The sequence below is a fragment of the Tachyglossus aculeatus genome, chromosome 6 (genome assembly GCF_015852505.1).
Source record: "Tachyglossus aculeatus isolate mTacAcu1 chromosome 6, mTacAcu1.pri, whole genome shotgun sequence".
Lineage (NCBI taxonomy): Eukaryota > Metazoa > Chordata > Mammalia > Monotremata > Tachyglossidae > Tachyglossus > Tachyglossus aculeatus.
In genome coordinates, this window is record NC_052071.1 from 27,374,555 (window position 1) to 27,391,519 (window position 16,965).

A 16,965-nucleotide genomic window follows, 5' to 3' on the forward strand; every position below is an offset into this window, starting at 1 on the left:
GCACTCCACCAAATGGAAACATATCAGAGATGAGGAAACATTTAGCTGAAAAGCAAATGACCATGTTTATGATGTTTTAGTCCAGTGCGTAATCACACCGGAAACAATTCTGAGCACTGCCCAGCCTTACAGATGGCTGGAAGAAAATGTTTTGATCCCCTGGACTTGTTTGCAAGCTTGGGTGTCCCACGTCTGCATCCTTCTTGAGAGTGTGTGACTGAATTTCATTTCTCCAAACATTGGAAACAGATGTCTTTGTTGCTTTGTCCCCACATCATTTCTTAATCACGAGCCCTCCTATTCATTATTTCTCAGAAAAGATCAAAATATTTTTTAACTAATGTCACTCTTGTGTTTATTTCCCCCCTTCGTTAAATGCTGCTGCCCTTCATGCTCAAAGATGCCACTGCTGACTGTGGTACCTTCGTTCCTGAGTTTGTGTCTGATCTGGGTACATTTCATGTACCCTGGCGATGTGGCACTTCAACTGCACACCCACTCTTAGGTGCCCATCCCCAGGACTTCCCAGTCACTGATCTTTGCAGCAATCAACAATCACTTCCTCAGCTAACATATCGAGCTGGATTTTACTAGAGCTTCCAATACTTTCTGATTTCACGGAGCTAAATCCCGTAATACAGACCTGGAGATCATGACGGGGATAATCCCCAAATCTCTCTCTCCAGGCCTGACCTATCTCAATCAATCAATCGTATTTATTGAGCACTTACTGTGTGCAGAGCACTGTAGTAAGCGCTTGGGAAGTACAAGCTGGCAACATATAGAAACGGTCCCTACCCAACAGTGGGCTCACAGTCTAGAGGGGGGAGACAGAGAACAAAACCAAACATATTAACAAAATAAAATAAATAGAATAGATATGTACAAGTAAAATAAATAAACAGAGTAATAAATATGTACAAGCATATATACGGGTATACACAGGTATACACATATATAAACATCTCCTTCTCTGCAGTCTCGCATTCCCACCTGCCTTCAGAACACCTCCCGTCAACACCTCAAACAAAACACGTCTGAAACAGAACTCCTCATCCTCCCACCCTGCACACTCTGTTCTTCTACTTCCAACTACTCTCTGTACCTCCACCTCACCTATCCCGCCACCGACCCCTTACCATCATCATCATCAATCGTATTTATTGAGCGCTTACTGTGTGCAGAGCACTGTACTAAGCTCTTGGGAAGTACAAGTTGGCAACATATAGAGACAGTCCCTACCCAATAGTGGGCTCACAGTCTAAAAGGGGGACACATTCTTCCTCAGGCCTGGAACCTCCCCCACCCTCCCCACCCTTCAGGACCCTCCTAAAATCACATCTTCTCCAAGAGGTCTGCCCCGACTACGCCCACGGCCACAGCGGGCATGATGTGTGAGCAGATAGTGCTGCTGCCTTCCTGTAGCCCAAGCCCTGCCCAGCCCCTGCCCAGGTTCACTGTTATCACCCTGCCTCAGGCCACACAGGCTCCATGGGAATGTCTCAGCCTGTACCTCCACTTGCTCCGGAGCCTTTGCCCTCCCTTTCCTGGGTCAGTCTGACTCCTGGTACGGCCGTGGCGCTTGGTGACGGGAGCCTGGGCAGGTTGAGGCCTGGTGCTTCCAAATAACTTACACCAGGGCTCCCGTCCCGGCACTCACTGGTTCACTTGGACGGTGTTGCATCCGGTTCCAGCCTACTTTTCCCTCTGGGTTTACTGCAAATTTACAGGGACGGGAGGAACTCTATCCGTTGGAGAGTTGAGGTTGGATGCCACGAAAGCAGGGCGGCGTGAAAGCGGTACGATTATTTTGGAGCATTGAGCCCTGAGAGGTAAGGGAAGACTGAGCAGTCACAATTAGCAGGAGGGGAAGGATGCTGACACCTTTTAGGAAGGTTATTCCCAACTGGCCCCACACTTGGCCTTGTACAGAGCCCCAGGAAAAATGAGGAAAGACACTGACCAGAGCTGCCACTTGCCAGATCAGCCAACACAGTCTAATTCCAAAACTAATCCCCCAAGCCCAAGAACCTTGTGGGGTTCCACAAGTCCTTCAAAGGAGAGAAACGGCAGCAGAAGCAGCAAGGGTTTCCAGCAGTGGGGCGGGGGCAGGGAAAATTTCACAGGACTAATAAACAACTAAGTAAACCAAGTGAACGAGCCTCACTTCACTCCTTACACCTCACCATATGGGGTGGGAGAGAGGGGAAACAACCAGATTCCACTTCTATCTCGCGGAGGAGGTGAACATAACCCTCTATTCCAGCTAAGTCCAGAAACGAATTTTAGTAGGCAGGGTCTGTGCCTACAGGATCCCTTCTTATCATTAAAAAAAAAAATCATCTCGGTAAAGACAACAGCTAAAGCTTCATCCTCAGCATGACCCATGCCCAAAGAGATGGTTGAAGGCAATTTAACTTAAAAGGCAGGAAATTACAGTGAACAGGTATGAAAGCAGTTCTGCAACCGCATCTCAGGCAAAATACTTCAGGAAGCCAATTGTGTAAGAGTAGGGACTTGAAAGAAAACACACCCTCAGTTTAAATGAACTTACTTTCAACAAGTAGAATAATGTGCTATTTTTATAAGCATCACAAAGGCCTTCTTTTAATGATATTGATATTAGACTTATGAATAGATCGTCTGATCAGAAAAAAAACCCAAACATACGTCATGCATTTTTCACCTTATTGAGTGTCTAATCTGGGTAGCTAATGACACATATGAATCATCGCAGTTAGTTTTGTGTGAAGCTTTTTGGATGCTACTTACGTTTCTTCGTAGTAAGGTCACTCAGAGCGTCTTCCAAACTGAAATCACTGTCCCCAGAGCCTAAAAACAAAGAATGAGTATAAGCTCTGGAGGCACAGAAAAAAACTTATAAATAGTTTCTCACAAATTGCTTCAGTTCTCAAATTTTTCAAATACATTGATGAAAAATACAAAAACAGAATCTCATGACTGGCAAATTTCAGAGATCATCTCAAGGTTTTCCATTTGCCTGCCTTAATGGGTATGGCATAAACATATTCATTGTACTTAAATCTGCAAAGTTAAGCCAACCACTCCATCTACCTGACCATCATCTGTGTTTATGCTTGCTGCTTCCCAAGGGAAGAAGTAACGACTTCTAAATATGAAGCACAAAAGAGAAAGCAGTGTGGAGCACAGGTCTGGGAGCCAGAGAACCTGGGTTCTAGTCCCGGCTCCACCACTTAATCATAACAGTGATGGCATTTGTAAAGCGCTTACTATATGCAAAGCACTGTTCTAAACACTGGGGAGGATACACGGTGATCAGGTTGTCCCACGTGGGGCTCACAGTCTTAATCCCCATTTTACAGATGAGGTAACTGAGGCACAGAGATGTTAAGTGACTTGCCCAAAGTCACACAGCGGACAATTGGCGGAGCTAGGATTTGAACCCATGACCACTTGTCTGCTGCATGATCTTGGGCAAGTGACGCAACTTCTCTGTGCCTCAGTTACCTCATCTGTAAAATGTGGATTAAGATTGTGAGCCCCATGTCATGGGGTCAGGGATTGTGTCCAACCTGACTATCCTGTATTTATCCCAGTGCTTAGTACACTGCTTGGTACATAAGTGCTTAAACAATATTTGGTATATTTTTTTAAAAAGACCATCCAAACGATTTCAAATATTTTCATTGTTCATTCATTCATTCAATCATATTTACTGAGAGCTTACTGTGTGAAAAGCACTGTACTAAGCACTGGGGAGAGTATGACGCAACAATAGACACATTCCCTACCCACAACAAGCTCACAGTCTAGAGTTAACAACTAAACTACTACTTCCCATAAACAAAAAGGCAGTCTTCTACTGGATCAAATACAACTTGGTATTTCCTATCTACAATCTGATCGCCAGCTGTCAGGCCAATTTTCACAAATACACCCAACAGATTTATCAATTAATTTTATTAAATCCTCACAAAGATGGAAATAGCCTCTACTCCCTTCAGTATTGGTGAGCCTCTCCTTCCCACTGTAGACTGGTGTAATTCACTAGGTCCAGTTAATCCTTAATTTCTAGATATTTTTGCTTCCCATTAATTACTGTTGACCTAATCTAGTTTTGAACACATTTGTCTTGATAAATTCATGCGTTTACATCCCAAAGCATGCTGAGCAATTAATATCCTTTGGGCTTGCTAAATATCGCAGCACTGCAAGGCAACATTAAAATGGCTTTCTTCTTATTCCTACTTCTAAATAGATTTAGCTATTGCCACCTGAGCTCCAGCTTGCTTCATGAATAAATTGAGAGCTTTACTGATGAGGCCAATAACAATGAAATGCCAGAAGTCCACCAGAAAGCAGGTATCAGCATTTCCGTATAAAATCACCCCCCAAAACCTTTACACGCAATGGTCAGTATGTATTATAATCCATTCAGATTTAATTTTAGTTATTCACACATCACATCTTGTTTCATTTACCATCCATTTAAATGTAAACTCTCCAAACAAGAGAATGATTGAAAGGCAAGATCTAGGGTTGGATGCTCTGTTTCTCCTTACATTTTCCTAAGGAAACATTCGAGAGAGCTCTGCTGCGGGTTGCTTGATTTTTTAAAAAAAAAAGAAATCACACTAATCACTACATAGATGAGTCTGTTGTTTAAAAGACAGCTTCCTTCCTATATTAAATGGTAGACATCTGCAATGGAAAGTTGGGGCCACGTTAGAGAAAGAGTGTACTGTTCTGTTAAAATGAGATGCCTCTAGGCCTGGGGTATTTTCCTAAGGAAGGCTCGCAGGACGCCGGAGCTAGTGGGAAAGAAGCAGCCTTGCTCTTTTCTCTCTTCTCCCTTCATCTTTCTGCAGTGACCTCCAAGATATCCGAGTACCTCACAGAAGGAAGTCGCAGGATATACACATATCAACTGGAAGTCACTATTTAGCCTGCCACCATGTCCCTTGATTGGCTGACAGGTGGCATGGCACTGGAGCAACGGTCTGTACCTAGCACAACAGCCAAACGGAGCTGCTCCAGATCTGCATCTGCCACATTGAGAGCGCTTAGAACAGTGCTTTGCACATAGTAAGCGCTTAACAAATGCCATCATCATCACTGAGAGTCACTGCGAGAAACACACTCCCACAGCCACTGCTCTACAGCCCTGTCTGCCCACAACGCAACAGACACTTGCCCAGTGGCACAGGCTCCATCAACTGTTCTGACTTTCAGTGTGGCAACAGCTGGCAGGAGCTCAATGGCCCTCACAGTCTGCACCCCTCCCAAGTTAATTTTCTCACTGGGCATCCCACTCTTGGCTCTCTCGCCTCCATCCTCACACTGTTACCCCAGCAGAAAACTCTCCTTTCACCCCTCCCCAAACTGCCAAACTATAGTTTGTCTCCATCTTCAAAGCTATGTCCTTGTATCTATTGTATTTACTGAGGGCTTACAGTGTGCAGAGCGCTCTACTCAGCACTTGGGAGAGTTCAATACAACAGATTTGGGAAATATGCCCCTGCCCATAAGGAGACAGCAGCCTGGAAAGAGAGACAGACAGAGTAAATTATAGCTATGAACATAATCAATCAATTGTGCTTATTGAGCTCTTACTGTGTGCAGAGCAGTGAACTAAGCCCTTGGGAGAATTCAACACAATCGGTAGACACAATCCGATAAGGGCTGTGGGGCTCCGGCTGGGGTTCAAAGAAAAGGTTCAGATCCAAGTGCAAGGGTGATGCCAGAAGGAGGAGGAGGGAAAATGAGGGCTTAACTGGGAAGGGCAGGGTGGCCCAGGCAGAAGCAGTGTGGTCTAGTGGATACAGCATGGGCTTGTCTCGGCTACTTGTCTGCTCTGTGACCCTGTGCCTTAGTTACCTCATCTGTACAGTGGGGATTAATACTGTGAGCCCCAGGTGGGATGTGGACCATGTCCAACCCGATTACCTTGGATCTACACTGGCACTTAGAACAGCGCACGCAACATAGTAAGCACTTAAACAAGCACTATGAGGAAAAAAAAGAAAGGCCTTTTAGAGGAGATGTGACTTGAATAAGGCTTAGAAGCGGGCAGTGACTGTCTCTTGCTTATGGATGGGGAGGGAGTTCCAGGCCAGAGGTAGGATGTGGGTGAGGGGTCAGCGACATGACCAGTATTCACCCATAATACTTGGATACTTCCTTCCTCTCTTCAGCATTCATTTACACATGCATAGCTATCTTTGTGGCTTGACCACATTAACCAGCTACAGGTAGAATGGGACTAGAACCCAGGTGCCCTGATGCCCAGAGCATTGCTTTTTCCAATGGACCAACAGCAGTGCTGCAGTTAGGCATAAAATGTTTGGTAGGGGAAAGCGAATTGCAAGGGGCACTGTACAAGCCTCTAGAAGGATAATCAATTCCCATGGGCTGGCATTTGGCTAGTCTCAGGACCAAGGCTCATTCTTCCTTCTAGAGGTGCCCTCCATTTATATATTCACCTGTACATGAGAATGAGAATGATGATGATAGCATTTATTAAGTGCTTACTATGTGCAAAGCACTGTTCTAAGCGCTGGGGAGGTTACAAGGTGATCAGGTTGTCCCATGGGGGGCTCACAGTCTTAATTCCCATTTTACAGATGAGGTAACTGAGGCACAGAGAAGTGAAGTGACTTGCCCAAAGTCACACAGCTGACAATTGGCGGAGCCAGGATTTGAACCCATGACCTCTGACTCCAAAGCCCACGCTCTTTCCACTGAGCCACGCTGCTTAGTCGACTGCTTCACCCAGCACTGTTGGGTCTGTGACTAGTTTTATCCTTGTTCTTCCTCAGGCTTTCATAATAATAATAATAATAATAATAATAATAATAATAATAATAATAGTCTTTGTTATGTGCTCCATCCCCCATCTTACCTCCTTCCCTTCCCCACAGCACCTGTATATATGTATATATGTTTGTACACATTTATTACTCTATTTATTTATTTATTTTACTTGTACATATCTATTCTATTTATTTTATTTTGTTAATATGTTTGGTTTTGTTCTCTGTCTCCCCCTTCTAGACTGTGAGCCCACTGTTGGGTAGGAACCGTCTCTATATGTTGCCAACTTGTACTTCCCAAGCGCTTAGTACAGTGCTCTGCACACAGTAAGCGCTCAAATACGATTGATTGATTGATTGCCTGCTATGTGCAAAGCACTGTTCTAAGCGCTGGGGGGATACAAGGTGATCAGGTTGTCCCACGTGGAGTACACAGTCTTCATCCCCATTTTACAGATGAGGGAACTGAGGCACAGAGAAGTTAAGTGAATTGCCCAAAGTCACCAAGCTGACAATTGAAAGAGCCGGGATTTGAACCCATGACCTCTGACTCCAAAGCCTGTGCTCTTTCCATTGAGCCACATTAGTTCCGTCTGCCTCCGAGATGAAACCACAAGTTCTTTGAGAACAGGGAACCTGGTTCAAGTTGGGGTTTTCTTTAGTTCCTACCAGCCTTCCAGCCAGTTCATTGATTCTTAATCTAAGGAATTTTGCTGCATGGAAATTACCTTTTCTACTGCTGGCTAACCTAAGAACCTAAGCTACCATTATGAGTCAGATTGTGTAGGAGAAGCAGCATGGTATAATGGCTAGAGCAAGAGCCTGGGGGTCAAAAGGACGTAGGTTCTAATCCCAGCTCTGCCACTTATCTGCTGTATGGCCTTGAGCAAGTCACTTCACTTCTCTGGGCCTCAGTTACCCCATCAGTAAAATGGGGATTAAGACTGTGAGCCTCAAGAGGGACAGGGACTGCATCCAGCCCGATTTGCTTGTATCCACCCCAGTGCTTAGTACAGTGCTTGGTACATAGTAAGCACTTAATACTGCAATCATCATCATCACTCTTCTGTCTCTGACCAGCAAAAGGATGCTTGGAGATAGACTCTGATGTTTCGGGATGAACCATCTCCCTTTGCATCTCTAACTATCCTCTATTAGCCCATTATGGATACTTCGTCCATGTTTTGATTCAAGTTCCTCTTGAACCTACTTATGCTTTCTGCTAACACAAACTCTGCCAGGGATTTCACATGCCTACCACTCTTTGTGTACAGTATCTCCTTGTATTTGCTATGAACTGAACAATGCCAAGACTCATTAGGTGCACCCTCATTCGGCCATCATTTAGAATGATTATTTACTTCCTATCCCCCTTCACCCTGCACCCACACTTCATAAATGTAGAGTCTTCCATCGTATCTCCATCTCAGCTTTTGTTTTAGATGGAAGAAGTCCTGATTTTTTCAGTCTGTCCCATTAAAGAAGTTAATCCATGCCCCTGGTCATCTAGGATGACCATCTCTACTTCTACTCCAACTCTTTAGGTGCTACCTCCGTGTGGTGGCCATAACCTCACCCAGGAGTCCCAACAAAGAACTACACTGGTCTGCAAATGTTGAGTTGTGGCTTATACCAGCTTCCCTGGGATGCCCAGCACTTGGTTGGCTTTTTCGATGGTTGCCAACATTGGACTGATGATTTCAAAGAAGAGCCAGTGGTATTTGTTGAGCAGTTATTGTGTGCACAGCACTGTACCAAATAAGAATAATAATGATAGTACTTGTTAAGTGCTTACTATGAGCCAGACACTGTACTAAGCGCTGGGGTGGATACAAGCAAATCGGGTTGGACACAGCCTCTGTCCCACGTGGGGCTCACAGTCTCAATTCTCATTTTCCAGATGAGGTAACAGAGCACTGTGCCATGCTGCTTCTCAACGCTTGGGAGTGTACAACAGAGTTGGTAGGTACCTTCCATGCCCATGAGGTCTAGTGGACAGAGCACAGCCTGGAAGTCAGAAGGTCCTGGGTTCTAATTCTGGCTCCACCACTTGTATGCTGTGTGACCTTGGGCAAGTCACTTAACTTCTCTGTGCCTCACCTTCAAAATGGGGATTAAGACTGAGAGCTCCATGTAGGACAGGGACTGTGATCAACCAAGGATAGCACGGGGTGGTTGTCACTTGGGTTATTATTCTCCAGACACATTACTTGCACTTGCGTTCACTGAACCTCATCCACCATTTTTTCAGACCAGGCCCTTAGCTTAACCCTGCCCCATATGGCAATTCTCATGGTCTTTTATCATGTGGAATAATTTAATGTCTTTTGCAGACTCATAAATTTCACACTGCACATCCCCTTTTCTGGATCATTTTTTAATCAATCAATGGTATTTGTTGAGCACTTACCGTGCACAGAGCACTTATATTAAGCACTTGGGAGACTACAATATAACAGAATTGGTAGGCAGGTTTTTTGTGGGGGGGCGTTTTTGGCATTTATTAAGCGCTTACTATGTGCAAAGCACTGTTCTAAGCGCTGGTGAGGTTACAAGGTGATCAGGTTGTCCCCCGTGCGGCTCACAGTCAATCCCCATTTTACAGATGAGGTAACTGTGGCACAGAGAAGTCAAGTGACTTCCCCAAGGTCACACAGCTGTCCCCTGTGGGGCTCACAGTCAATCCCCATTTTACAGATGAGGTAACAGGCACAGAGAAGTTAAGTGACTTGCCACAAGGAGCTTACAGTCTAGAGAATGCATGAACCCAAATAACTTTTAATAAAGGACTAAATAATTCATCGAGCCTCTTGACGATCTCCTTTTCTTCTGAGTGCACTTTTTAATATTACATATTGTATTTGTTGAGCACTGTGTAAAGGGCTGTGCTAAGTGAAGAGGATAAGCATAATAATTCAGACAAAGATTTACCTCCTGAGGGCTCACAACATAAAACTGAGGAAACTGGAGACCGATACACCCGAGGAAACACCAGCAGCATACCATCACGGCTACCCCTCCTGCACTGCAAGGGAAGCGGAGCATTACCTTTATTGGGCAGTCGAGGCCTCGTGGTGAAATGTAACCAGGCTTCCCCATGTAAAGTAGAGGTCACATCTACCTCAGCTCCTTGAGGATGTTGGGGATGTGAGGTGGCAAAGGAGAAGCTTGGGAGAGGGGGAATGGCGCTGGAGCGAGAGGAAAGGGAAGCTACACCTTTCATTTGGGGAAGAGGGAGAGGGCGGAGATGCACTTGAGGTCAGTGCAGTCCCTGTCGTTCACCTCCCGAAGCTCAGGGCTAAGCAGAGCTTAAAGCTGGCCAGGGAGACGCGTGCAGGTGCTTGGGGTGGGAGGAAGGCTGCAGGAGAGGGGGACAGGTGCTCCATAACGGGAGTTTTGTTAAGTGCTGACTGGGTGCCAAGCAGTGTACTAAGAGCTGAGGTGGACTAGGGTTCACAGTCTAAACAGGATTTAATCCCCATTATACAGATGAGGAACCTGAGGTTCAGAGAAATTAAGTGACTTGCCCAAGGTCACACAGCAGGCAAGTGGCAGAGACAGAATTAGAACTCAGTTCCTCTGAGTCTTCTTCCCACTAAGCTGTGTTGCTTCTCATTTGCAAAAAGGGAGCCTGCCTCAAGAGGAATTTCCTCCCCAGCCAGGCTAACCTTGAAGTAAATTAGTTCTTACATCCATAAAAGCGGACCGTTGACAACAAGCACCCCCATCTCTCTCGTTATATACACATGTATATAAATGTACATACATACATATATACAAAAGTATACACATGTACACCTACACATATACTTACAGAGGCACAAACACACATTCACATACATACATGCACCCACTTTTAAAATTAGGATGAAGTTTCAAAGGAAGATGCAGCAAGTCTTTAATCAACAGACATGGAGTGCATTTTAACTAGAATAAGAGCAAGGGTAAAAACTGGATAGAGAAATCCGCAACCATATTTCATCTGAATGTCTCAACACCTTAAGGTTTTGTTTCTTCACAATTAAAAAAAATCAAGCAAGTAGATTCTGCTCTGCACCTAGATTCTGCAGTGAAAAAGAGTCCCAGCAGTCTCTTCTTTTTTTTCCCCATTTAGCAGACGATAATGTTATCCCTGGGAGAGATGTGCCATCAGAGAGAGGGTGGCTCTTTTCTCTTAAATGGTGTGACTGGAAACATGACAGCAAATGTGCTCAGAGAACTAATGTTTACACAGCTTATTTTTACACCAGGGGAAAAACAGAGAAAGGACTGCTGTCAGGGAAAGGCACTGCGGTCCCACTCTCAATAATCCAAGCAGTAAAAAAACCTTTTTTTAAAGAAACACAGTCAACCTGAAATTTCAGGGTGCCCAGAGATAAGCAAAGAAATTCCAAATAGGTATTTGCTTTCTTATGGTCAGTCTACACTTAGGGGTGTGAAAGGGTGGGGCAGAGGCTGAAGATGATGATAACAGACAGTCCCATTGTGTGGGAGAGAAAAGATTTGTGAAGCAGAGTCTAGAACCAACTAGGATTTAGCAAGGCAGAGGAGGCTCAGCACAGTCAGCACTCAATAGTACCATGGATTGACTGATTGTTCGATTGATAAGGGGCAGCAATAGAGCAGTTACCCGGAGAAAAAGCAAGTGAAGACAGAGGAACAGTATGGCCTAAGGACAGAGCATAGGCCTGGAAATCAAGACCTGGGTTCTAATATTTGCTCCTCCACTTTGCTGTATGATCTTGGGCAAGTCACTTAACTTCTCTGGGCCTCAGTTACCTCATCTGTAAAATGAGGATTGAGGCTGTGAGCCCCATGTGGGACAGGGACTGTGTCCAACCTGATTAACTTGTCTCTACCCCAGTGCTTCATACAGTGTCTGGTACATAGTAAGCACTTAACAAATACCATTTAAAAAAAAAAAAGTGGTCCAGGAAATTAAAAAGGAAGTAATTGCATGAACAATTTTTCGGAAGCCAGCAGGAGGATTGGCAGTGTGGAGGAAGAGATACTCAGGACAGAGAAAGCCAGTGCCACTTCAGGTGCTCAATAAATATGATTGATGGGGGTGGGGAGGTTGCTAAGAAGACCACGAGGCAGGTTCACAAGAGACCCTAAAGAAGATCAACAAGGTGCTTTTTGGGAAAGGGATAAGGGCCCCAGGAGCTGCTCATTACTGATACACTCATGTTCCCCCCACACGTGGATCAGTGCCACTTCAACTCTATGCATCCAGAAGTCACTGGGATCCAATGCCAACCTGGGCACGACGTGTAGCCGCCTGCTTGATTTGCGGTTCCAAGTCCCTCGTTCAGTCTGGAAAGCCACCTGTCTCCGGCCAGATTTGAACCGTGTCTATTGATCAGTTTGACTATACTGAGAGCAGTCCTCTTGCTGACTCATTTTCATCACTGACTCCTATTGCTGGCACAAAACTCAGAGCTCTACTCTCTCCAGAGACAAAAGAGAGTGACTGCCTGATTCCTCCATCCTCTTTGTTTTAACCATGTCCACACTTGTAAGCCCATTTGCCTGGAAATGGCTTGTCCAAGTTTCTCGATTTGCTCCAAAGGAGATTGGTGCTTCTATCAACAACTACCAAAATTAAACTTCTATGAACACTTGCAGTGAAAGCAAATACTCATAGTTCTTGGCATTTAGATGGCACTTCACAAACATTGATTTAGCAATCTGGTATACACTGTTCAACAAACTTAAAAGACCACCCTTCCTGTGGTTTTGAGATGAATACATCATGTTCACAGGGGTGACGACTTTTTCACTTAGAGCATGGGGGCAGACAGAGTGCAGCACTGAGGAGATGGGGAGAGGAAAAATGTCTCAAAGGGAGGGAAAGAGGATATTTCTTCACAATATCTCCAGAATAGGCCTCTTGCTCTCCATCCAAACTGCTATTCTGCTGGTTCCCGCACCTGTTAGTTTCCTTGTAGACCTCCCTACCTCCAGTCTCTCCCCTCTCCAGTTTATACTTCACTCTACGGCCCTAGCCATTTTTCTCATAACAGTACTTGACACAAATCTCCCCAATCCTCAGAAACCACCAATGGTGGCCAATTCCCTCCACATCAAACAGACACTCCTAGCCATTGGCTGGAGAGCACTCAATCAGCTCTCTTCCCTACTTCATTCATTCATTCATTCAATCGTATTTATTGAGCACTTACTGTGTGCACAGCACTGTACTAAGCGCTTGGGAAGTACAAGTTGGCAACATATAGAGACGGTCCCTACCCAACAGCGGGCTCACAGTCCCCTCACTCCTCTCCCACTACACCCCAGTTGGCACACTCTGCTCCTCTCAAGTCAACCAACTTGAGCATCATTCTTATCTCTCTCGTTCACTTATATGTCACTCACGCCCTCTCCCTAGAACTCCCTCCCCATTAACATCAGGTGGATCATTGTTCTTCCCAATTTCAAAGCCCTTCTGAAATCCTACCTCCTCCGGGAGGCCTTTCTCCATAAATTACTCACCCCTCCACCCTATTTCCCCCTCCAATATGCCCCATCAGCACTTTGTGTCACCTACACGCTTCCTGCCATTGGACTTACATGTAAATATCTTCATACTCTATTCCTTTTCCTAACTGTACTTTTTTTTTTAGTGTCTACATAAACTCCTTGAGGGCAAGGACAATGTCTACTGCTACTGTACTCTCCCAAAGACTTAGTCCAGTAATCCACCCAGAGTAAGTATTCAATAATTTCCACTGATTGGGTACATAGCCTTCACTCCTGGGTAGTCTTCTACTCCACTTCTGTAGTTTCTGTCAATTGAAGGCATTTCTGGGGGCAGAACACTGCACTAAGCACTAGGGAGAGAGCAATAAAGTTAGTAATGGCCCTTAAGGGCACATTTCCCCCACATTCTAATGCACTAAATAATTTACAAACAGGAGGAAAGAGAATAATGGGAATAAAGTACATAAGCTATAGCCTAGGCAGTGATCGAGGTAAAATATGGAAATATACCCAGATGCTGTGAGTTCACAAGTGCTTAGATGGTGCAGAAGTGCTGAGGTGGCAACTGAGGAGAAAAATGTGGAGAGACATTTAGGACTGCAAATGTGGGGGCAGAGATGGGGGGAGGTTGCCTATATCCCACCTGCCTGCTAGTGGGATACCCGAATCTACCCTAAAACCATCAGAAAACCCTGACACAAAATGTGCATCAAGAGACTCAGGTTCTGCCACTTGCCTGTGTATGGCCTTGGGAAAGTCAATTTATCTGGGGCTCTGTTTCCTCAGCTGTAAGATTAATAACAGTTATTATGGCATCTGTAAAGCACTTGTGCCAAGCACTGTACTGAACACCACAAACGGTTAGATATAAATCAGTTTGGACCCAGTCCCTATCCTAAATGGGGCTCTCAGTCAAAATACTATTTTTCTTCCTACTCACTTTGTAAGCCCCATGTGGAACAAGGACTGCGTCTGACCTGATTATTTTGTATCCACCCCGGATCTTGGCATATAGCGAGCATTTAACAGATACCATTATTATTGTCAGAGAATGCCACCTGGAGGAGCTGTTCCCTCAGGAGGAATTTGAGCTTTCTGCACCTTGAATTGAAATAGGCTGGGAAACTTGTGAAACGATCCACCTGGGAAATTCTTGTAAAAAGGAGAAAGCCTTTTGTCTCCATATAGGTGATTCCTCATGTCAACTACATTTTAAAGACTCAGATCTGAAAAGTTTTTTTTTTTTTAAATCCCTCTTTCCTTCCACAAAGGAATATGATACACCTTTCTGAAGGAATCATTCCCTGAAAAATCCTGAAGATAATAATAATAATAATAATGATGGCATTTATTAAGCACTTACTATGTGCAAAGCACTGTTCTAAGCACTGCGGAGGTTACAAGGTTATCAAGTTGTCCCACGGGGGACTCACAATCTTAATCCCCATTTTACAGATGAAGTAACCGAGGCACAGAGAAGCTAAGTGACTTGCCCAAAGTCACACAGCTGACAACTGGAGTCGGGATTCGAACCCATGAACTCTGACTCCAAAGCCCGTGCTCTTTCCACTCCAAACTTTCAGCTTGGCCCCTGGAAAAACCCCAACTAACAGGGCTGCCCAATCTCTTGCAATGGTCTAGCACTGCTTCTTGCCCTCTCCCTGGCCCACACTTTCCAAACAAGGCTGGGAGAGGAAGAGGGCCTCAGAGGAGTTAGTCACACTACACTGGGACAGCTCATTTATTCAGTACTAAAAAAGTTCAAAAGAGCTCCCTTTTGTAAGATTAAAAGGCAAAGGCAAAGCACCCTTGGGTAAACAAAGGTGAGAAACTTCAGCCTCAAAGGGAAATTTGGCTGAAAGTTCATCATGACCCAAAGGAAGGAATCTACTCCCCTCTGGAGGAGCAATTAAAGTGACAAGTGTTCAATTAACTTATCTTCCTGGGGTCATTGTGCCAAAGGAGGGGATTGACACCCCAAATCACCCTCTTCCCTGCTCAAGTATCCTCTGCCATTTAAGAAACAAGTGGGCCAGATTCCTTGCCCAGCAGGACTCAGCTGACCCTATCCTAGGATTGCTTCCAGAAATCCTATCAGGCTATGGTTGCTGTTCTGGAAGGGGAGGGGGAGAACAAGCCACCCCAATTCTAAGGATGACCCTATAACCTGAGGCCACTAATATGCTAATGTTCATATGCTGTTCTAGGATATTTTCCACCTCTGCCTCCTCCACAAATACAAGTTAGTAAGCAATCAATCAATCGTATTTATTGAGCGCTTACTGTGTGCAGAGCACTGTACTAAGCACTTGGGAAGTACAAGTTGGCAACATATATGCTTAGGAAGCAGTTCCTATGCTTAGGAAGCAGTTAGGAACAAGCAGTTCCTAAGCATACAGTATAATGTTTCCAAACTGCAGACAGATTCAAACTATGGGAGAATTATACTTTTAAAAGTTACTGCTTGATCACTTGAATACTGCCTCTGGCTAAAATCCGCCCATTCCTCTCCATGCTATCATTCTATCCCGCCTGGATTACTGCATCAGCCTTCTTGCTGACCTCCCAGCCTCCTGTCTCTCCCCACTCCAGTCCATACTTCACTCTGCTGCCCGGATCATTTTTCTACGAAAACGTTCAGGGCAGGTTTCTCCACTCCTGAAAAAAACCAAAAAACCCAGGGGTTGCCCATGCACCTCCACATCAAATAAAAGCTCCTCACCATTGGCTTTAAAGCATTCCATCACCTAGTCCCGTCCCACCTCACCTTGCTACTCTCCTACTACAACCCAGGGCACACACTTTGCTGTTTTGTTTTGTGGTCTGTCTCCCCCTTCTAGACTGGGAGCCTGTTGTTGGGTAGGGACCGTCTCTATATGTTGCCGATTTGTACTTCCCAGGTGCTTAGTACAGTGCTCTGCACATAGTAAGCGCTCAATAAATATGATTGAATGAATGAACGAACACTCTAATGCTAACCTTCCCACTGTCTCATCCTCATTCCCTGTCCTGAAACACCCTCCCCTCCTAAAATCTGACAATGACTCTCCCCTCCTTCAAAGCCTTACTGAAGGCACATCTCCTGCAACAGGCCTTCCTTTCCTCTTCTCCCACTCCCTACTGCGCTGCCCTGACTTGCTCCCTTTGTTCTTCCCCACTCCCAGCCCCACAGCACTTATGTACATAGCTGCTATTTATTTATATTAATGTCTGTCTCTTCCCACTCTAGACTGTAAGCTCATTGTGAGCAGAAAATGTGTTTGTTGTATTATACTCTCCCAAGCGCTGAGTACAGTGCTCTACAGAGAAGCAGTGTGGCTCAGTGGAAAGAGCCCAGGCTTGGGAGTCATAGGTCATGGGTTCGAATTCCGGCTCCGCCACTTGTCCGCTGTGTGACCTTGGGCAAGTCACTTAACTTCTCTGGGCCTCAGTCACCTCATCTGTAAAATGGGGACGAAGACTGTGAGCCCCACGTGAGACAACCTGATCACCTTGTATCCCCCCAGTGCTCAGAACAGTGCTTTGCACATAGTAAGCACTTAAATACCATCATTATTATTACTACACACAGTAAGCACTCAAATATGAATGAATGAATGAATTGACAAAAATCATGGGAACATATGCATCTTTGTGAACAAGTTCTGTGAACCCTGTGGCCTGGAGCTCCCTCTCCCTTCATATATGG

General features: G+C 45.0%; 1 protein-coding gene across 1 annotated transcript in view; it reads right to left on the reverse strand.

Annotated features, from left to right (window-relative positions):
• The window catches only part of CD99L2 (CD99 molecule like 2), a 116,196-nt gene that overhangs the window by 45,968 nt on the left and 53,263 nt on the right, over positions 1 to 16,965 (reverse strand). Inside the window, exon 2 of the mRNA XM_038747705.1 lies at positions 2,773 to 2,832. Coding sequence (XP_038603633.1) covers positions 2,773 to 2,832 — 60 coding nt within the window. The remainder of the gene's footprint in view (positions 1 to 2,772; positions 2,833 to 16,965) is intronic.